The sequence below is a fragment of the Rhodnius prolixus genome, unplaced genomic scaffold, assembly GCF_049639745.1.
Source record: "Rhodnius prolixus isolate KJV_2025 unplaced genomic scaffold, Rpr scaffold_2, whole genome shotgun sequence".
In the NCBI taxonomy this organism is placed as follows: Eukaryota; Metazoa; Arthropoda; class Insecta; order Hemiptera; family Reduviidae; genus Rhodnius; species Rhodnius prolixus.
In genome coordinates, this window is record NW_027411592.1 from 506,833 (window position 1) to 530,053 (window position 23,221).

At 35.8% G+C, this 23,221-nt stretch overlaps 2 protein-coding genes across 15 annotated transcripts in view; one reads left to right on the forward strand and one right to left on the reverse strand.

Annotated features, from left to right (window-relative positions):
- Window positions 1–23,221, reverse strand: part of LOC141448671 (uncharacterized) — a 142,200-nt gene that overhangs the window by 3,999 nt on the left and 114,980 nt on the right. For 3 of the 13 annotated variants that reach the window (XR_012455198.1, XR_012455199.1, XR_012455200.1), the window contains exons 2-6: window positions 22,846–23,090; window positions 22,262–22,353; window positions 21,261–22,186; window positions 13,357–13,424; window positions 10,489–13,255 (exon numbers count right to left, since the gene is read on the reverse strand). Coding sequence is in view for 10 of the 13 variants with exons in the window: in XM_074117189.1 (XP_073973290.1) it covers window positions 22,937–23,090 (154 nt within the window). In the remaining 3 variants the exon portion in view is untranslated. Of the gene's footprint in view, window positions 1–10,488; window positions 13,256–13,356; window positions 13,425–21,260; window positions 22,200–22,261; window positions 22,354–22,845; window positions 23,091–23,221 lie in introns of those variants that run through there. The other 10 variants (XM_074117189.1, XM_074117186.1, XM_074117188.1 and 7 more) reach the window with 8 other exon arrangements.
- On the forward strand, window positions 25–13,139 carry LOC141448662 (carbonic anhydrase 6-like). Of its 2 annotated transcripts, XM_074117169.1 has the most exons (7): window positions 25–145; window positions 3,919–3,954; window positions 6,303–6,443; window positions 7,610–7,730; window positions 8,877–8,982; window positions 10,510–10,728; window positions 11,925–13,139. In XM_074117169.1, exons 1-7 carry the CDS (start codon window positions 115–117, stop codon window positions 12,111–12,113), a joined length of 843 nt encoding a protein of 280 aa, XP_073973270.1. In that variant the 5' UTR covers window positions 25–114; the 3' UTR covers window positions 12,114–13,139. The 2 variants fall into 2 exon arrangements, with proteins under 2 accessions (XP_073973270.1, XP_073973271.1); XM_074117170.1 differs by lacking the exon at window positions 3,919–3,954 and having other exon boundaries at window positions 32–145.

Below are 23,221 nucleotides of genomic sequence, written 5' to 3' on the forward strand. Positions count from 1 at the left end.
GATAGGGTGGTAGTAAATATGGAGGAAGAGAGGCTGGCAGGTTGCGAGTGTGGGGCGCTGAGTCCGAGTTAGCCGCGAGTCGTCAAAGTGAGCAGAGCATCAGTGGCGGCCAGTATGCACGCCTTGCCTTTCCTGCTCCTCCCAGGTAGGTTCACTTCCTTCCGCTTGCTTGCATCCCAGCACACTTCCTCCTATCTGACAAATTTTCCAAATTGTCTTTCCTCAAGAACGCATGCTTTGAGTCAGCCAGAAATTTGCATGTACGCATTGATATTTGACCAAAAAGATTATGCAAGAAGCTTGAATATTAGATTCCGTTTAGGGTCCTGGTCGCAACTTGTCAGAATTGTTGGCGTTCTATTCAAAACTTTTCAATAATTACTTACAATCGGCTATAACTCATATGTAAATCCTGAGTACCATTGTTTAGTTGAAGGCATTCCACTATTTCAGTGATAATAGTTACAGGAAGTACGTAATCGTGCCAGAGTTCGCCAGAAATAATCGTTTTGAGGTCTTCAAACGAGTTGGGAACGAGGAATATTTCTTTTCAAATAGATCTTTTTTTAATTGGGAAATTTTCTTCAAAATGCTGTTTCAGGTAATGAATTGCTTCATTATCTGTTTTAAATCAATAGATATAAAAGTAACAACTAGAATTCTAAATAGATTGCCCAGAATTGTGGCGTTATTCAAAATGGATTTTTCATTTTATTGCGATATTTTTGGAAAATGATTCCATTGGTTTCTTTTAAACTCTTTATACACACTACACACAGTTAGTTCTATTGCTTTTATTTGAAACAGTCGCCCAGGAAAAGTTACTTATGTGGGGATACGAGAGAGGGGCAAAATACTAGGTGTTCCAATGCCATTCTAGTGTATTGTACGGTTCTAACACCTACGTATTTTATAAGTTGACATTATCTATTCAAAATTCCAAGTTGGAAGATCAGCTGTTTTCAGTAATTTTGGAACTCGTTCAAGGATAATTAATTACCTGAACTGGAATTACGCACATGCATCAAATCTATCAGTTTGGTTCGAAACTACTCTAGAAATAATAATCTTGAAGCGGTTGTGGGGTAGACTGGGATACACTTCTTGCAACAGATTTATTTCATTTTAATGAACCCGTCTATAAACTCGTGAATTGCGATAAGAGAAGGTTCCCCACTAGACTTTCAATTTTATAGAAAACTGCCTCATCGCTTTTTATACTGAGAGACTATTATCAGTTTTGTGTAACCATTTTGTGGTTCATAGATTTTATCCAATCATAGATTGTGAAGATGGGTCGCATCCCCCTGGTTAGAGTGGACAGAAGAATGAGACTTCCGTTCATAAATTCCTGCCAGAAAGACGCTACTACAGTCTGTTCCCCCTATTTGTGTGAGTTAGATCAGTTCGTTAGATCAAAAAAGAATGGAAAGAAAGTTTGGGTAAAACTGTTATCTTTAGGAATGTAGAAGGGATAAGAAGGTCTCAACATCAGCTTTAGCTCTTTCTAGCATTATTCAAGCGAGATATTCGTCAGTGTTGCCAGTCCCATCAAAAACTTAATATCGCAGAATCTAATTAATTTCATAAAAACACATTTATACGTTGGAACAATCATTGAATAAAGGAGAAAATGTTTCCGGTCTAATTATAGGTTTTTTAGCTTCGAAAAAAGAGGTTCCTTGATCTGGAGGGTCTGAAGGAAGTAATAAACGTTTTGGGTAAACATGCTGTATTCCACAATATGATATGTTAATTGGACTCAATGCGTAAAGGGTGTATGAATAGGGCATTCAGTTGCATCGAACTCAATAAATCGAGGCACCCAGAGATCGAGGGTTGATTTGAGGATCCAATACCACGGCGAAGACGCTTACTAAACATTTTCCTTATGATTTACTTTATTCATTCGTAAAAGAACCTGAAAGTGTATTTCCGTTAAAAACATAATAGATAATCTGTATGAAAACATACTTCCTCTTATGGAGGGTGTGAGGTGAGAAGGAAGTCAAGAGAATGACTTCAGAAATAATCCTCTTACTTTCATGGACACTTTCAGAACATTTGCCAGGTCTTTTCATTGAATTATTTAACGATAAAATGATTGCTATATCGTTGGATAATAGTAAATCTTTCAATCCCTCAGGTTCGTGGGATATTCTTTTTCTTTTTATCCATTTAGTTCAGAAATTATTAGTTTGCAAGATATTCTTGTACATAATCTGAAAAGAAAATCTTCTCAATCCTTTCCCCCTTAGAATTGATCAGTTTCGAAAGTGTATTTACTTTCGAACTTGCTCTGAGCAGTTCCACAGTGGGTTCTATCCCAGTTAGGCAGTCCCAAAGACCAGCCGACGCAGTGTTGTCCAATGTTTTCATCACAATGATAAACAGTAATGTAGAGTGGCAGAATGCGTGCTATATTATCACATAATGGCGACAGCCCCTTTCAATTTAATAAATCGCTATCTTACGCAACAACAGCCAGCAGACAATCTTAATATTTGCAGATAGATACAAACCTTCCAATGTTTCTCTCTCGCTAGCCGCAGCCAATTTTAGAATAATTCATTTCTTCCCTGAATTATATGATTGGAGGTCCCCTTGGTATGAAAAACCAAATGACCGTATTGATGAAATATCTCAGCAGGAAAAGCGACAGAAGGCTGCGCGCGTACATTAGAGGTATGCGTAGTTTTTAGAGAGGTAGTTTTTTTGAAATTTACTCAAACGATTAACTTTAAATCTCCTAATAATAGGAATCTTGAGTTTGAGTACTAAATATGTGTTCATAGAAAATTCATTTATTTTAACATGTGGTAAAACAATCAGCAGGGTACACTCCCAAGAATTCAGTTGGTCCAATGTCTAACATTTTATCCGAATTTTTGAAACGTATTTAACTATTTTTAAACATTATACAGTTCGTAAAACCACGCATCATACAAAAATATATTTTACAGTAAGCCTAAAACTAAAACCATCATTCCCAGAAAACTTTTCTAAAAATAACTACCAATAAAGTTACGAGGTATCTTATATTTGAAGGATTGGGAATATATGAAGCTGTCTACTAGAAACTCTCAACAAAGCGAAAAATCCACTCCTTGAAAGCGTTCACGGAGCGCCGTGGAGTTGAAATTTGAACAATTCATCTATTCCTGCTTAAAATTAGGAAGGGAGCGGTTTCACATCACCCTGAAATGGCATTTCATAGAGTTAATTAAAGAGACCATTATAAGTAAAAACTAAAAATAATGAACTAATCTAGAACAAAGTATAGAAAAAAAAGAAGTAGAAGTAATACTGATTAGTGAACAAGTTTAATGTAGATTGTACGCCCTGAAACGGAAGTACCGAACCAGGAATGTGGCAATTCCTGTTGACCAATTATGTCCGTGAGATTATTTCCGGTCCAATAATGGCCCCTAATCTAAATATCTACTTTGAAAATTCTGCATTTTTCTATTTTGCAAAGTGCTAACCACACAGCCAGGGACAGACACACTGTCAGGCACCGTTTTGTAAAAATCACGTTTTACGTTCTCAGAGGACCTCAAGCTTACATTTTCGGGAAAAAACGAATATCTAAATCACGAACGTATTAATTCCCCATTCGAGAAAATAAACCTTTCTGCTCGTGCGAAAAATAGAGTTTTGGTTTTAGGTTCATTAAACCCAACTAGGTAAAGTGCACGGTATGACTTGCCAGTCCTTCCGATGTTCCAATGGCGCAATAATAGAGTTACATACAACGTGCTAGTTGGTCACATTGAAGACGTGTTCTGAGTACGGAGGACGGATGAGGAGGGGAGGACCACTTCCGTCTCCCTCCTTACCACTACCATAGGGTCCCACTGCACTATGGCAACCTGCTTGATCAGATTAATTGGTACTGAGTGCAATCTTGTGTTGCAGTGATCGTGCAAGCTGTCTCGGGATGGGAGCACAAAGGTAAGCATTTTTCGCAAAGTTCTGTATTTATATTTATCTCTGCCTTCCGCTCCACCATGTGGAGGAACCACTAACTCAAGTAATTAAATAAATTTCTGATTTACATATAGTTTATATTTTATTTCACTTACTCAACAGCAGGAGTGTCAAACTCAATTAAAACACGGGACACTCAGTGCAATAGACAAGATTCTCGTGGGCAACATCACATTTACAAATTTGATTTGTTAGGTAAAATTTATAACATCACAACCCAGAATGCTCGTTATAATATCTCTGCTATAGCAGAAGTGTATCAAACTGGGGTACCTAGAGCCGCATGCGGCCCCGAAGTAATTCTTTATGGCCCATGATGATCTGAAATAAAATGAAAATAGTGCTTAGCGAGAGAATATAACTGGAACATGCCGAATTGGATTCTATTTCATCCAGATTTCTATTTATTCAGTCTCGATCTCCTACTTTAAGGGCCAGAGCAAAAATAAACATAAAATGTACCCTTCATTTAGAAAATGAAGATAAGAAACAACAGAAAAAACACCGAATTGGTTTCAAGTTTCTCTAGATTTTCATTTTCCTATCTCAGATAACTTTTTTAATGGCCATACTAAAATAAAAAACTAAAGTATATAAACCTAGAAAAACTGCAATCCAATTCAGGATTTATCACTAGAATCTTATCTTCTATTTTCGAAATGAAAACTACTCTATTTTATCCCTAACTGTAAAGGTAGGTCACAGAGAGAGGAATAGTAGAAATCTAGACGAACTGGATGCCAATTTGGTATTTTCCTGTTGTATTTGACTTTTCATTTTCCAAAAAAGGCTACCTGTTAAGTATATTTTGGCTTTGGCCTTAAAACTAGATAACAGATACAAAACAAGTTGAAATCTAGACGAAGTGTAGCCAATTCGGTGATTTTCATTTGCATTTTACCAACATTTTCGAAAAAAAAAATGGCTCCCCTTTGTGTTTATTTATTTTAGTTTTGGCCATAGAGTTTTGTGACAGAGACAGAAAAAGTAGAAATCTAGGAGCCAATATTGAGTTTTACCTTATATCTTACTTTTCATTTTCTATGTTATGGCTACCCTTTATGTTTATTTATTTTAGTTTTGGCCATAGAGTTTTGTGACAGAGACAGAAAAAGTAGAAATCTAGGAGCCAATATTGAGTTTTACCTTATATCTTACTTTTCATTTTCTATGTTATGGCTACCCTTTATGTTTATTTATTTTAGTTTTGGCCATAGAGTTTTGTGACAGAGACAGAAAAAGTAGAAATCTAGGAGCCAATATTGAGTTTTACCTTATATCTTACTTTTCATTTTCTATGTTATGGCTACCCTTTGTGTTTATTTTAGCCCTGGTCATAAAAGCGGGTGAGTGAAATTGGAAAATCAGAAATATAGACCAGCGGTGTCAAACCCAATGAAAAGGCGAGCCATTTGGTGCAACAGGGCAACAACACATTTGAAAATTTGATTTGGTAGGTATGATTCATTACATCACAACCCCGAAACCTCTTTATAACCTTTTCGCTGCAGGAATCAGTTTATATCAGGTGACATTAAGAATGGCAGACATCGTTTCCAGACGTCGCCGGAACTGTCAGCTGTTTATACAGACCCGCTGTTTAACTTGAAGGGTTAATGGGAATTGTGTCAACGTTATTGACTCGATCTCCCCTAAGCACTATTTTCTTGACTAGTGAAGCACTACTTTTTTCGTTTTATTTTTATTTCAGAAAATCGAGGGGGCAAAAAAAAAATCACCTAACGTCGCCAGTTAGATACCTCTGCTCAATAGGAAAGTAGACAACGTGCTGGTTTTCTATTTTGTGCTTTAACTAGAATTATCCGTTTTGAGATACCCAGATCTCGAAAAAATTGTCATTCGTAAATGATTTCTAAGGGTGAGAGTTTACACACAAAACGCTGCGAGTATCCGAACTCCTTATTTTGTCTCGGTATTATGAGTGATTAAGGTTTGGACCGAAATCTGCCATCTGGTTGGGCTAATTTACAAAGGGTTTTTTTGAGTCCGTTGAGGTTTTCTCGTAAATGGCCAAAAAATGTTGTTTAAACTACGTTTGCTCTCCGGCCGCTTTATTTGAAACGTTTTCAAAAAAAATTAGGTTTTCAGCGATTCTCAGGAATCTGCAGAATGAATCTTAGGGTGTTTAACAGATCGTCAAGTATCAACAGCATTTCTAGATTTTCTACTCTAAGAAAATGTCTTAACCGTAAGACTGACTTCACCGAATCTGGTGAAAATGGCAAAATCACTGATATTTTTAGTTTGAAAAAACAGATTATGTTTAACTTTAGTACGCTGATATGTTGCAGAGGGAGTGTGCGAACTAGGCGAAGAACAGTCGCCCATCGATATCGACTCGAAGGATGCGTACCTCGTGCCCGGCGCCCAGCCCTTCGTATTCGTCAACTACAACCTTAGCGCACTTAGCATCCTACTGGATGAGCACACCGGTGAGCGCAACTTCTTTACTAACTGTCTGAAATGAAACTTCAAGATCAACTATTGGCATACTAATACTGTTTCTTTAGCCCCCCCTTCCCAAAATATAGATGGAGACAATAAATTTAACTGAGTAACTTTAAAATTGGCGAATTATAATTTTCTCTTACGTTTATAGAACATATTAGAGGAAAATATGATTTTTAAGTTTTAGCGAAAATATCTGCTATTTCAAAATTTCAAACTTTTCATCATCGAAGAGACAAATACCTACTGTCAGAATTTCATGTTGGCAAAGTTTTTTGTACCTCAGACAAACACAGTTAAATGCAGGTTCAGTCTAGAGAAAAGAAGTCCTAATAGCAGAATTCCTAATCAGTTACCGAATCGGTGGTGTTAAGAAGCGCCTTGTGAGATGTAAGCAACCTAGTTCTGCTTTATTTAACACATACATTTGGAGCGGTTGTGAGTTTGATATTTTTAGATAATTTATATCTGTTTATTCATTGAATTCTTCTACTTATGTAAATGATTTAAGACCGTCCATTTTAAAATAGTTTAGTGTTAAATAGTTGGCTGGGATCCAAATCTATATGGACAGCCGAGGTGTTCAACATAGTGGTTGCCTTAAATATGATAGCTACAGCCTCCGAGATGCTCCTCAATTGCCATCAGCGAAGCATAAATAGCACTAGAGCCGGTCTGCCAAATCTGACAATCATTTACTTCCTAGCAACTCTGCTTGCAATCCAATAAATCGCATGATTTATTTAATAAATACAAGCTGGCAAATGCATCCTTTTTTACATTTCTCGCCTCCAAAATTTTCAGGAAACTGGGCATTATAGAAGTTCACATTTTTGCAAACAAATATTGGATGAATACATCTACAGACATTTCAGTGTAATTTATTTTAGATCATTACGAGCTTGGTGCTTTCTAATGTATTAATTTTAGAAAGACGTTCTTTCAACTGTTTCGGATTCTCTTTTATGGATAGGCTATTCATTTGAGTAGAGTAGATAAATGATCTAAATCAATTTCTCCTAAGCATAAAGCAGCCGTAAATACTCGGAGGCTACTGATCAAACTCTACTACGATCAATCATACATATAAATGAAATCGTTTTCCTAAATGTTAGGTGATATCCTAGAAATGATTTCTAATTGATTTCAGTCAAACTCATGCCAAGCAAAACTGTGGCAGTGGGAGTGGCAGCTGGCGGGATTCGAGGATTCTACTCTTTGGACCACATTCACTTCCATTGGCCATCAGAGCATACGGTCGACGGCATCAGGTCAGCATTCTGCTTCTGCTTACTTCAACCTCTGTACAGGAAAATATTACCATTCTAGAGTCTATAGTATTGCATTTTTAAATAAAAATGTAATACAGAAATGTAGTTCCTCTCAAAAAGAGAGAGTTGGGTCTCTGGAATAGGGACTGTAATTTGATTATACCCGAACTCTATAAACATTTGCAATAGTCGATATAGAACTCAAAAAGTTTAAAAAATATTTTCTGGAATGGTTTTTATGGTAAATATGAATAATTGAAAAATATATTCTCAACATTTTTATCATTGCAGTCCATGTAGAGTCGTTTCGTCCGTGTTCATCTTGAGCATGACGTATTTCGAGTTTAAGGCCGGAGATTATCCATCAATCACATGCCTCGGTATTACCCATGTCCATTCATCATACATCCATGTATACAAACTTGTTTTATATGTTATACATTAAATAAACACATACACTATTGCCTACGTTATACAAATAATTATACACATATTTTATTGTACGTAACACATGTAATATTAATATTAACATGGGTTAGCGGCAGAATATTGGCATTCATATAGCAAGTTATTTGACTAAATTGGATAAATAGCAATTGCTTTATTTGAATAGTACAATAGTAAAGTAATAGTACAGGGTATCACAAATAATACATCAAGATGTTTTTCTTTTCGTTAGGGGAATAAATATCGAGGATTGTAACCAACGTTGCAATTGGATAATTCGAGTTTAATTAATGAGCATGAACAGTGGTGGTGTGGTCACGGAGGGGTATACTTTCAAAAAGTTCCAAGTCAGATGGTGGAAATCGCATGAAAATCTGCCATTTAACGGGTTTCACAAAAAAAGTTGAAATTAGATTCGAATTAAAACTATTTTCGAGGAAAAGTTAACGATTATCTAGGCAGCTTTGGAGAATTAGACCAAGGCAAGCTTTTCAAGGTCAGCTGTAGGCCGCTCTGCTACAGCACAGAGAATCATATCCAAGACTTACTGTGCTTGCTACAGACTCCACGCATTCTACTTTTAGTGGTGAGAAACATTTGAAGAAATTTGCGACTTCATCTGTAATATCAGCAAAGCATTGAAGTATTGGACAATGCTGCTGAATTAGATCTAATTACATTTATTGCTGAATGTTTCAGGTTTCCACTTGAAGTACATTTCGTACACTATAACTCCATCTATCCGAGCCTAAACGCAGCCCTCCCAGATCCGGCAGGCGTGGCTGTGATCGCAGTTCTCTTTACAGTACGTATGAGTAGAATGAACTTACTATGTACTTAGTTTTAAATATTTTCGTAAGAGTGCATTAGAAGAAATGACAGAAGCAGCAACGTTTCTCAGAGAAAAAAAAACTGCCTAAAACTATATATGATTTGTTCAAGAGTCGTAGTTCAATTAAGATGTTAAGTGCTAAAGAACCAAGTTTAATGAAATGCAAACAATAAGAACTTCTACCAAATCAGAGGTTATGGTGATGGCAGAAGATGAAATAGATAGATAATACCTATAAAGCGAAGTGGCCGAACCAAGCCTAAGTGACGTACAGAGAGTGATTGTTGCATATGTTTTTCATGGAATCTTCAAAAGTTCTGTCCCTTGTGGTGGTCTTAGACACTAAAAGGCGAAGTAGTGGATTTTCATAATGTTGGCATTGAACCACCAACAGATGTAGGTATGTAAAGTCACGAACCCTTGCCTTCATGGACAAAGAGGCTTTCCGGGTTTGGTCAATTTGAGGAAACCAATTTCCAGTGAGAACGCTTACATGAGTAGCCACCCGTTATTGTAGGGATAAAAGCAAGGTGGAACCTTGAAATACCATATATGGATACTTGGAGTCCTTCATACAGAGGAACGTTTGCAGGGTCTGCGATTCGGCCAAGAGGCGGTTTACCAAGATCGGCACTCAAAGAGAATGCTTGTGGCATGGAGAAGAAGTTCCTTTACCACGAGTTGGCCGGAACCTAGTTATGGTTTAGAATCTAATCAAACCAGAGTGTAACGTAAGTAAAGAAAAAGATTTTTGAATTATTCAAATTAAATTCAACAAGGAAAATAGGAAATAAATAACAGTGTTGTGTATGAAATTATTGCTTAATAAAAAATAGTTTTATATTCTGTACTGAAGGTTGGCACAATTGCAAATAATAACAGTTGTACAGACTACAAACATTGCTGTTATAAAATGATTGTTAATGCAGATTATTGATAGCCTCCAATCTTTGTGCCGTTGTGGAATGGAGTATTTACAGCTACACAATAATGTAACCAAAATAATTTATTGTGCCTTGCTAAACATGTTTTTTGTAACTTTAATGCGAGCATTTTGTCTCATCCTGTCTTCAAGAAAGCCATTATCAAAACAGACTGGGCATACATATTTAAACGGACTGAACACAGCTCAGTAAACCGTCTCTAGGTCATAACCGTGACAGGCCAAGCCAGTAAAACGGCTAGGAAGAAGGACATCCTAGTAGACAGAATGTTATAAAGGCTAGAGGAGACAAAAAGTGGTAGTTATCAAGATCTGCCCTTCGAACTGTAAGGAATGTACAGACTGTCGGCGAATGACAATTGTAGGCATGTTGGACTGTAAGGAATAGACAAGAGAATGCAGAGATTATGATCAGTAGAGAATCTCATCCTATTCTCAGCTCACATGCTTAACAGACGGATGTGTCCAAAGTAAGGTTCAGAAATAGGTTCTCCTATGAATTTAATATCTGATTTATAAGATTTTGTTTTACTCACCCAATTTATTGTTTGTTTAAGGAAGGCAGTAAATCCTCACCTATTGGACATCTGATAGAAGAGAACAAATATTCACAAATTAACGCTGGACCACTTAGTTCGGATTTAACTGCGGATCAGTTCCTCCCAGCGGATAGTTCCAGGTTCTACCGATACCATGGTTCGTTAACGACGCCTCCTTGTTCAGAGTCAGTGATGTGGAGTGTATTAAAATCCAAACCTTCTCTATCATCTGAACAGGTATTTCATTTTACAACTGGAGCATTTTTTTTTGCATTCAAATCAATTTACGAAGTTTCTAGACTGTTCGTATGACAGATTGTACAGGGCGATTATGAACTTAAGTGAAAAATGCTTTTTAGGTTCTGAAGAGTGTCGCATCGGAAATTGAAGTTGCTAGTTAGACACTAAAAGCAAAGTGCTTAGGATTAGTGATTCTCAAGCACGACTACAACTTTTTCATTAATTTCAAATCCTGAATTCAAAAGTGATCATTGTAACTTCTATTAGTAACATTCTGCCACGACCGCGATTTTGGCCGTTCCACTTGCTTGTGGGCGTTGCGATCGAAAACCCAAGTGGAACGGACTGTGGGCGTTTTAACCGTTCATGTAAACATTACATATGGCGGCTTCGAAAATAAGTTAGAAGCTTGAAGAGGTTATTTATTAATTTAAACCCCATTTATAAGCAGTTATAATAAACTTTATTAATTATTGGTAAAGTTGACTTATATTAAAAGAATATATATAATTCAATTTTTTATATTGCATTTTGGAGTATTTATAAAATTTACGTTTAAATAAAATTAAAGTGTCTTTTGTGGCAACAGTTGGATATTTATTAATAATGCTTTAGAAAGTTCTTTATCTAGTTCCGATGAAGAGTGGAATGCAATTTTACAAAATCGCAATGATAAAAAGCGAAAACTTAGGCCACGTATTATTAGCTATCAGAGTAATTGATCTTTATTCAAATGAAGAATTTAAAAGTTATTTCAGGTAAATGATTTTGTGTTATTCAGTGATTTAGTATGTAAAGAGATAAGTAATTATTTATTTATTTATTTTTTGTAGACTTTCGAGAAACACATTCTATTATTTACATGAAATAATACTTTCATTTACATGAGATAATTTTTTCGGTCGCCATATTTTGTTTAAAAATTGCGCCAACTCTGAACGCCCACTTCGACCCAGCTTTTAAGGTGGGGCGTTGTGGTCGTTGTGTGGGCGAAAATAATGACGTCATTAGTGACGTTTTCGCCACGACAACAACGACCGCGGTCGCCAAGTGGAACGCCTGAAAGTATGTTTTGGTCGTTGTGGTCGCCAAGTGGAACGCACCCATTATAGACCATCTTTTGTTTATATTATTTGTTATGTAACTGAATATCAAGAGGTTCATAGCTCAAAAGTAAATTTGTTTGTTTTCAGATTGGTTGGTTTGAGAAAGCGCCGTTGAAAAATGGACCACTTACTTCAAATTTCCGCCCTATACAGGATGCCGGATTTAGAGATGTGGAACTGTGGGTATCTTCGTATAAAAATAAGGCGTCAGTTTCTAAAAGTATACCAAAATTCTTATTCTTACTGCTGCTAATATTGGCTGTACAATTTAGCTAAGTTAGTATATATATATCACTAGTCTGCTCTAGGTGGTATTTACAAACAATTTCCCAGATTTTACCCATCTACATCTTTAGCACCCGTCGGTGCTCAAAACTTCCGTTTAATTAGTGCTGTTCTAACTTCGATAAACATATCATTTGTTTGTATATACTTCGCGCAAAGTTTAAGAACCGAATCCTAAACGTCTTAAGAAGGACAGAAACAATGATATTTAAGCTGGTCGTCGAAGCAGGTATATATGATTCAAGGTGTAAATTTCGAATAGATGAAGCGCACAGCTTTGAACAAAACGATTTCAAACCTTTGTATAGAAAGAGCATACAACCTATTCAACTTCTTGTTTTGGGTTTGAGATTCAGTTTAATAACCTAGAAACTCATTTCATGTAATTGAGAAAAAAAATAAAGCTTAATAATGCTTAAGTTAGGCATAATTTTTTAGGTTTAACAATTGAACATACAATTCGTATTGTAGCAAAAGATAAATGATAACAAGGCCAAAATACGTAGGTTTATTGTAATGATGAATTCATAAAATTGTAATAAAATATAAATGTTACTTTAATAAATACAGTGCCATAATAGAAAAATTAGTGCAATAAATGAATCCATAAAAAATTATTCACTCATAACCAATTACAAATGTTATTGTAATCAAACAAATACATACATATTGTGCCAAAATACAAATGTTTTATAGCAATAAATGAAAGCAAACAGATAGTGCCAAATTACCAACGTTAGTTTTATAAATTAATACCTACATAAAATTGTGCTAAAACTTTAATGTTAATATAATGAATTAACCGAAATTGTGCCGTTATCCAAATTTTGGTGTAATAAGTGATACATAAATTTATTTCTAAGTACAAACGTTAAGTAAGAATTAATTACTTAAATATTCATTAGAACTGAATATTGAAAATTGTGCCAAAAAAGTAATTTTAATGAATGAATACATGTATTTTCGTAGAATTGTAATCAAATATAAAATATAAAAAATGAATTTTATTCATTGTTATTGGTGACTGATTCATCTTTCCTAAAGGAAGAAAGATTATTACCAATTTCAGTCATTATTTTTTGCCGAGCTTTCGACTTAGGTACTTCGTCATCTTCAGCTCTGTGGACCATATTCTACAAACAAATAAACTAATTAAAATTAATTAATTAAACAACAAATTATGAATTACATTAATTTGATATAAAAAAAAACACAGTTTACCAAAATTATTTACCCTTTGCTTGTTGACTTGTTTTTCATTTTTTACATACCAAAGCTGTCTGGAACAGCACAAAAACCAACCTTAGGTTAAAAAAAAACAGATGTTAATGACTGCAAAAAGAAAGAATTATTTTGATATTTTTGGTTTCTAAACTGTACAGACCTACTAGCTGTGATTAATTATTGCAGAAAACACTAGAAGTAATAGGGTTGTGGCCTACATTGTTCGTTCGCTGTCATTACCCACATCGCGAAGATCTGGGTGCCAGCAACAAACTGCACCTCGCATGCAGCTGCAGCTAAGCAACTACATCTGTACAATAGCTGGTTGTATTATACTCAGTTCTGCCATATTATTCTAGCAAACTAGTTATTCCGTTTTTTCACCTCATCTAATACTAATGATTTGGCAGTGATCCGCGAACTGGAGAGACGCGTTTTATTGAATCGATTTTTTAGTTTAATTCCTAGTTTTCATGAAATTAACTTAGTGAGTTTCTACTAAAGGCTAAAGGCCTACTTTTGTTATTCTAACATTTTTTAGGGAGATATCCTGGGAAGTGTAAGCAGTCCTCTAAGTCCAACGTCGTCAAGTTATTCCGTTTTAATTCTCTATGATATGTTTTGAAACTTTAATTGCAGTTTTGCCTCCATTGCTTATACTCCTCTGGAACTTTTTCTTACGCGTAAATGTTGTGAGAAGAAGTGTTGCAATCGTTCAAATTGACGATACCATTTTATATACAGGGTGTTCAGCATAAGACTACGGTAACTTGGGAGGCGATTCTGGGCATCATTTGCAACAAAAAATTCCATATAAACTATGGCTCGATTCGGCTCCGTTTTATAGATATTTTTAATTTTATGTTTTTTCAAGGTGTTACTACTTTTTAGCAAAACTTTGTCTGTATTTCTCAATCTATTAAAGCTACAGCTATTTTAATAAACTCATTAGAGAGAAGGTTAAATTTCCTTTTAAATAAGCTAATTTGTATTTCAAAATAATAATATTAAGTATTTTACTTTGTGGCCCAAACATAAGAAATAGCAAGTTTCTAATTTTTTCCAAAAACTTTGACTTCATTTTTCTCAAAAACATTTTATATGAAAAAACCGAGCACTATTCAGGAAAAACATCTACATACGATCACCTTTCGAAAGGTATACAATAATTGGGGTTATGTTAAAAATTGATGCAGAAATCTGGGATTAATAGCAAAAAAGTAGGCCTCAAAACAGCGTCGGCATGAAAGGAATTCACCTACCATAAGAATATAACTGATCAGAATCATCAAATCCAGTACGATTTTTTGCAAACGTGTAATTTAATAATTAATTTATTTAAGAACTATATTCAAAAATATAAAAATTACATTAATTTACTCAACTTGTGAAGCATGTACTGTGCCTTCAAAGGTGCCTCTTCAGATGCAGAGAGTAGTTTATAACCTCCTGGCTAACCTGGCTTGCGAGTCTGAGGAGGCACCTTTCAAGACACAGTTCATGCTGCAAAAGTGCATTATTTGATAAATTTAGGAATAAATTTGATCCTTTACATGAAAGATATTGATCTCTCAAATATGTGGCAGGAGGTTTCCAATTTTTTTGGTAATTAAACGCAACTCTCCCAAAATTACCAAATAATTATTAAACCTTCTTGTTTGTAACAGATGTAAAATTATTTTTTAGCCATTTTGTGTATGTTTGAAGCTCTTAACATTTGATTTTTCTTAGAAAAATCACTCGGAAAACGACTTATTTCCCGATATTAAGTAAAATACTAGCTTTACCTTGGCAATATTTTTAGTACAAAGGGGATGAAAAAATACATTAAAACGACCAATCGCGTGCTCTTCTTTCTCTTTGATAACAAGTTAAAAAAATTGAAATATGATTAAAAATACCAGATTTTGAAATGGCCTAGCACCTTTAATTTTGAAAATATCGAATTGCGGTTTCCGGTTTCTTTCATTACTTTTTCTACTCTTTAAAACTGTGTATATGAAAATAGGGGTCAACTGCGAACCCTCACATTTGGTCGCGCGTCAGCCGCGTATGCGGGCAGGAATCTAAAATCAAGTCACATATTCTGAAACTAGAGGTGACAGGCAACAAATTTTTCCTCTATCATTTTTTGCTCAGATTAACCGTTTAAGCATGAAATGCATTTGAGCCGTCTTAAAATGAACACCCTGTGTATATATATATATATACATTTAATATATATATATTTAATATATATAACATTAAAGGCAAGAAATTTATTAGAACACCCTTCTAAGTTTGAAGAAAATTTATTTACGGATCAGAAAATCGTGGGTGTTTATACGATCTTTATTTTGTCTTTCTGGTTGCCATGAAAGCTCGGAGGTGTTACTGGTATAAATGTTTCCTCTCCCGGAAAATTAGTTCAATATTGAATTAAACAAATTTCCCATTCAGTCAGCCACGAACAAGTTTGGAATCGATGGCCAGTAGATTGGGTAGGACATGAAATTAGGGACCCACAGTCATTTCGTCCCGTCGAGAACTGTTGTAACATTCTCCAGATAGGCAGCGGCGCTAAATTATTCCTCGAAGCACTTGCGATAACTAATGCTCCAAAGCTGCCTGAGAAACGCTTCCAATGGCTAAAGGCCCAGTGTGAGGAGTCTCTTGCAATGGCAAGGGGCATGGTTTCCTGAGTCTGGAATGTACATTAAGCTTGTCCACGAAGAGTCTTGGAGCATCTCGAACCTAGCTAAGCAGAACCGCCGTTGACTTTGGCGAAGGTCCCAGAATGAATTCCAACTGGCCTTCAATTTGCTGATGACCCTGGTCTACAGTTTAGTCCCTTAATCAAAAACAGTCTCTGTCGTTCCGATTCCGAGAGAAAAAGAAACTATAACTTAGGGCTTAAAGATTTCGAAAGCTGTGGGAGTATTTTTACATTCAATATGTAACGGTGTCCCAAAATATAACCCCTAAATGACATATTTATGCCATTGCTAGCACTAGAGTGTAGTGCCAAGATGACACTAATTGTTACTGCCAATAGTAACAATAAGCTACTATTACACGAACGATGCGCACTGTTAGTAAACACACTTGTGTAACATGGCAGAGAGAAGGTTAGAAGTTGTGAAACAGCTGGCACTAGATCAGCTGACTAGGCAGCTAGATCAATGTATCATCCGCACAGCTCTCTTATAGACTGGCCAAAATAGTATCTCAGCATAATTTTTTATTAATTCTGTTTATGTAAAAAGATATTTATAAGTACTTTAGGTTTTGTAATTCACCGATTACGCATAAATATATTTATAATTTGCTTTAAATGAAAATCCCAGATTTAAACTACTTTAGTTTTGGGTACAGCTACTTCTCTATTTGAAAATAATGTAGCAATGCGAAACTACTCTAAATAATTATAATAATAATAAAAAACACATACAGATATCAGAAAAATTGAACTAAAAACCGAAAAGCACAGTGCGTCATTAGAGCTAAAGAAGGGCTTCAGCAAAGTGCCTCTTTCTCTTGAAATATTAGTATTGATGTTCAAATAGATTTCATTACCGGTAAAAATTAAATTAAGTTACCGGTATTTAGTAAACTTTTTTCTAATAGGAAAAACACCTACATATCCTTAATTAATTAAATATTTTATTATTGCTGATAAAGTAAAATTAACAAAATGCCCTTTATAAAATCAAATAAAAAATATCATAAAATGAAATTCTTAAATGCAAGTCTAGAAATACATATGTAGGTATTTTATCTAACTATTAAAGCGTTTAAACCCAGATATCTACCCTCATAATAGATAAGTCGTGAACATAAATATTTCAACATTGCGAAGTGAAATCTTATGGAGGCTTGCCTCATTAAACATAATGTTTAATGTTTATTTTTTGGATAATTAATGCCCAGGACGAGGCCCACATGGCTTAAAGGCCCGCCTGTGCCGCTACTACCTCTGTGTTGATAATAGGATGATTGGACGGGTCCCTTTACAACAGAAGTTGGCGGACATCTCACATGCAGGCTCAAGGCGCCACCTTTATGGTTGGCCTTCAATTTGGGGCCTTGAGTGTTTAAAATAAAAAGCGAAAATAGCATTTCGCACCACATGTTTTATCAATATGTGCATTTTTCATCTGCTATAATATTTGTCAGCTGTTTTACTTCTTCTCACTAAAAGAAAGTATGGCGATCATGTCAAATTTTCCAAGTCGAGTTTTCACAGGGAAATTGCGTCCAAAAAGAGTTTTTGGAAAATGATCTGAGAATTTCGTTTGAACAACTCTTCAGCTCAAAACAATCATCATTGTAGGCACATTATTTACTTTGGATTGAGTGCTCCCACGGACCGGACATAACTTAAAGAAGAATGCCCACAATCGGAAGTCCTCTAGCAGATTGGTTTATTAACTTTCAAGATTTTCTAGACAACACTTTGATTTTCTTTAAATTTGGGATTAAATTTTTATGAATTTTGTAAAAATTTTCTTTGGAAATTCTATTAAGGGCATTTGTAGGAGAGGAGTAGGCTAACCTCTAAACGGCCATTTATTGGTATAAATATTAATCAAGAATCAATGAACGGCTGAAATCCCGCAATTAATAACTAATAAGTTTGTTTCGAAAATCCTACAAAAATTTATACTAAGATACAGGGATCAAAATTGATGTGTAATATGAAATATGTAGTTAGTTACATCTTAACAACCTGTATCTTCACACTGTGTCACTGAAATTTTTGGTGTACGTAATTTACAGCGTTGTGAATACATCTAATCGAAATGAACTTAGTCTAATCGGATGTCATCTGGGACAGGATAGGGTGCAGCAGGCACTCGCTGCTTGATGCCAGCAAGGGGACATAAGAGATCATTGAAAGGTCGTAAAACACGAGTAACCCTTATAAAAAAAAAGGTATCGGATAGGTCTAATTGGGAAAAATTTCAGCATTGAAGATACCATAGGAGATGAGACATAGAAGGTCAATACTATCTCACTTACACCTAAGTGCAGGTCTATCCGCTACTCAACTAAACTGGCCAGCAGTATTTGGAATTTGAAAGGATTTAAGTAAGAATGAATACAGTTCACACTCTTGCGATAACAATTCATATAATAGTCGAGTAGTTGACAGTAATCTAAAAAAGTACATCGTTTATTTTCTTCGAATATTAGCAGTTGATATGTCAGTGTATTGAGGGGCAACTCTCTGAAGAACTCGTCTCATTGTAGGAGCCATTTTTGACCGGGACTTAGTCTGATATTTTGAGTGGCAAGCTGTAATTTGAAGGATTCTCAGCGACTTTCTCTGAGCACCATCTTGCCTGTTAGATAATTGTAATCAACCTTGACCTACACTAGCGCACAGGGGCCACACACAACTACTACTGACGTTATTTGAAAGTTGCATGGTCGTCTAAAACAGGGGTGCCACCCAACGGCCGATCTGTCCGCTGCAGTTTGTTAAGATCTAGTTACTCAATTTACCGCAGTAAAATTTATCAGCTGACAGTCCTCCAGTTTAGATAATTACTGCTGGCTTACTTTAAAGGATTTATGTGCTTTGTACCTTCTAGGCTGCCAACACAGTGATAATGATAAGAATTACATTTAAGCAGGGCATACCCTCCACGAATGCACAGCATTCCTTTCAAACTAGAAACCATATCTCCCTACTCTTATGTGATAATAACTTTTTAGCTTTAGTTTCAAGAAAATTAAAACTATCACCTTCCTCCAGAGATCTCTAGGATCTCTCTTTATATCAGAGGTTGTTAATGTCTTAACTGGTGTTTGTTTGGGACGGGTGGCGAGTTTTGCGCCGATATCGGCCTTCTCATTTCCACCCAATCTCATCCACACCAGAAAAACTTATCTACCATCAGAATTTATTTTGAGTTGCCGATCGAACGTGTTCAAATCAAAAAGTAAGATCACTATTGGGTTGTTTTAATTTTTGTAGAGCGCTCATACTGTCACTCATAACGATATAGGGCTTAAGATTTGCTGAGAAGACATGATATAGTGTAGTATGGCTGTGGTTTCGGCTGTTAATACTGAAAATGAGTAGTAAAATTGGAATTGGGAACAACAAGATGGAAGTCATAGACTGAGCACCCAACACCGTCCTGACTTTTACAACCGTCCGTATAGAAATAATTGAATTAAGGAAATATGGTTTCAAGTTTATAAAGGAAGTTCAGATTATTTACGGAATTAGGAAGGTTTGGTTCGTGTTGGTGAAGATATGAGTGCTATAGTTTGAAGTGAGGATAGAGTAACCAAAGCAGTAACTTGGAAGGAGCGAAAGTTGATGTAGGGAGGAAGAGAAGCGCGACAGGTCGCAGGAAAACTCAACTAAAATTTCTTTTTCCTACAGTTTGCCAGCCTGTTGGACATATTTATTACATACCAAAACGTAACAAATTGAATTGACAAAAAAAATTATTTTATTTATCAAAAAAAGTCCCCCCCCCCCATTTTAATTATATTATATATATATATAACTTTAATCATTAACATAATTTCGTAACACAATATAAAACTGTGTTCACATAACATCTAGTTGACCCCTAATGATTACGTTTCCAAAACTTGACCCTCAGTCTGACATCGGTTGGCCAATGACTCCAGCCTCGGCAAACATCCTGATCACTAAAAGTTGTTTCTATTCTCTTAAAATATTCTAAATCTTTTTATTGGTACTAAGAAAGGACTGCTATACTCGCATAAAAGCAAAAAGTGTATTCTAATAGCTCCAGCCATTTGGACTGAACGTCCAGTTTAAATAAAATTCAACTCGATTAATACACACAACATTTTGGAATGGAAAGTTTTTAGAAGCTGTCAGACTATTATCTCCTTGATAAAGGTTTAATCAAAAACAAAATATAGCCTACGGGACTGGAAAACTCTATGTGACGAATGTTACTAATCGTTACTCTGTTTCAACTAAAATATGTTTAAAACTAATACATATCCTGACTGATAAGGCTCAAATCTGGTGTGCTCACACTCAACTCTAAAGCTTTGAACTCACAATCCAGAATTTGAAAGTTTGCATTTTCTGATTTGCATTACGAAGTTTGTAAAACCCACGGCATACAAAAATAGCAACGTTACTGGGAACATCCCAAATCCTCTCCGAGAGCTGACATGCTACTAGTGATGATAATAATCTACGCGCATTTAATGGATACACGGATTTTATTGGAAATTCTAGAAGCCGCCGCCGAACAAAACAATCGCTTCTGCGTACAGTGGTACTTACAGTTGAGCAATTTCAACCAAAACCTTATTAAGGCACTGTTCTGTTTGCACCAAAGCGAAATATCAAATTGGACTTACTGCGATTATCAGTTGCTTAGATACAATCACAGACCATTTAAGATTACCTCTTTTTTTCGCACTCCGGGGACCACATCCGAGGACGGATGTTCCAGCTGACAACTCGCAGTCTAAAATCTGCTCTCAACTACACTCAGTGAATAGGCTGCATGTCCTAACTCAACACTAGATTTCTATTACTACTAAAATGTACTTGAAAATTACTACGTATCCATGATTGTGAACAACGATAACGATACTAGTTTTGATTAATTTAATAGAACATGCAATAATTGTGTTTCAAATATTGTATGGACACCAAGTAGACCAATAACAACAATGTATCCACAGGCAGGGTTATAAATTCTTTAAAAGAAGTAAGAGAAATCACCCTCTTCAGTGCCGACCTTTATATCAGCGAAACTTTTATTACTTACTTGATTACGCTGACAGCATTGATGGGGTGCCTATCTCTAATATAAATACAATCACCCTTGACTTCCTTCTGATTACTGATGCTATTTCTTACCTCCACAGAACCGTTCTGAATTCTATTCTTAGATCTTAAATTGGTTGGTAGGGCCTTACCTAGCACTCTCTCAAGAAGATAGATAGAGAAATCAGACGGAGAGTTGTGTTAATGTTGATCAGTACACACTGCACAGTGTGTCAGTAGAGTGCGAGGACAGCGAACTGGAAACACTACTGGAACAGCGAACTGTACGTGACTGGGGCAACAATAGAGTTATTGATCAATGATTGCATGATGATGAGGAAAGCAGTGCTCCCTTTTTTAAATTATTTTCTGGAATACTGAGGAGAAATTGATTTTTGAAATTAATTATTTCAGTCAGTTGAAAAGCAGAGTATTTCAAGCGGACTATTTCGGATGTTCGTTTGTAGAAAACATTTGAAACTCACCATGGAAAATAAAGAAAATGGGAAAATAAATGCAGCTTTAAGCACTCACGAGATTCAGACTTCTATCAGATTCTACAAGTTTTCTTCATTTCTCTATTCTCAAGTTTGGTTGTTGGTGAATTTAGTCCTAGAATTGGATGGATATTTCTTGGAGTAAAACTAATTTTCCATTTAACTGTTTTTCTTAATAACTAGTATTTAAAAAAGAACAAAAATCTTTATTGCTCCAACACATGTACTGCTCAAACAGTGCTCTTGAACAGGAGATGCTGAAAGTGAGTTTGCTGTCTTGGCTTCCTTGTCACCAATGTACTCGAAACGCAGAGCAAATTTTTTTCCTTTTGACCTTCATTTCCTTTTGTTTTCTTATTTTTATTTTGATTCCGGAGACATCAGTTTGAAGCAAAGTTGTACATCGATATTAATGACAAACAGTTAATTGCACCTATTGCATAGCTTAATGCTTCCTGGGTAACCGGAAAGTGATTCTAGGTAGCCGCTTTTCCCGGTCAAGGCTTTTCCCGAGCTCCATTCAGTTTCTTAGGAGTTTACATCTCTGAACAATGAACTCTCTTGCTTGTCGCAGCACATATCTATTCATAACAACTGCAATTACTATAATTAAACAGAAGCGTTCCTTGAGTTTCATAATGTCACTGGATACTTACTACTGGGCGGAGTAAATGATATCGTGGTGTCTTAAAAGGAAGTTGGGGTTAAGTACTTCGCCGCGAAGCTCCACGAGCGCTCCTTTGCTCATCTGTAACAGAATATTCACCATTACTAGCGCATTATGATCTATTGCAACAGTTTCCTAAAATGTATTACTCTAAGATCCGACGGGATAAAATTCAGGTGTTCCTCGAGTCATCTTTCTGCTTCTTTAGAATGGATGAATATGGCAATAATACATTTTTTCATTTTAAAAACAAGGATATGAATAATTGTTGGAAAGGAAACTGTTTTCTCTGCAGGAAGTACCTCTAACGAATGGAATTTCTTTCTCACATGTTCCGCAATGTTTTCAAGGAAATCTTTGTGCCATTTTGGAGGAAGTCGCAATAAACTGAAGAATCTCTTCAGCAAATGCGTATATCAGGTAGATGAATTTTAGCTAAAGCTTTAGTAAAGCCCTCTAAGAAGCTAAAATCAGCATTAAAATGAAGTACCCAGTTTTAGCCCTTTAAGATACACGGTTCACTCCAGAAAGTTGCACGGATGGAGGTGGTTTAGATGAACGTAACGTACTTACACAGTGGAGTGTAACAGCGTCCATCTACGTAAGTTCTATTGAAGCAGTGCCATGAAGGTTTCTGGCTGATGTCCTGTTCACCTCTTGTACATCAAGATGATGACCACGGTGGTGGTGACAAAGACTGCAGCAATTGACCAACCGATCGCCAGAATAATAACGTGACTTCGCTCAACATCGCTCTGCGCTGGTCGCATCGCCAAATATCCCCAATAAGCAGCTGTCCACCATCATATCTGCAATCGCTGTAACATCATAGCAACTGTACAATTCTATTTCTGAATCATTTAAAACATTTCTGTTGTGGATACCTAATTTTTACTATATTAAGTTGAAAATTTAATTACGTAAGAGTATTATTCACACCAGATTTGTG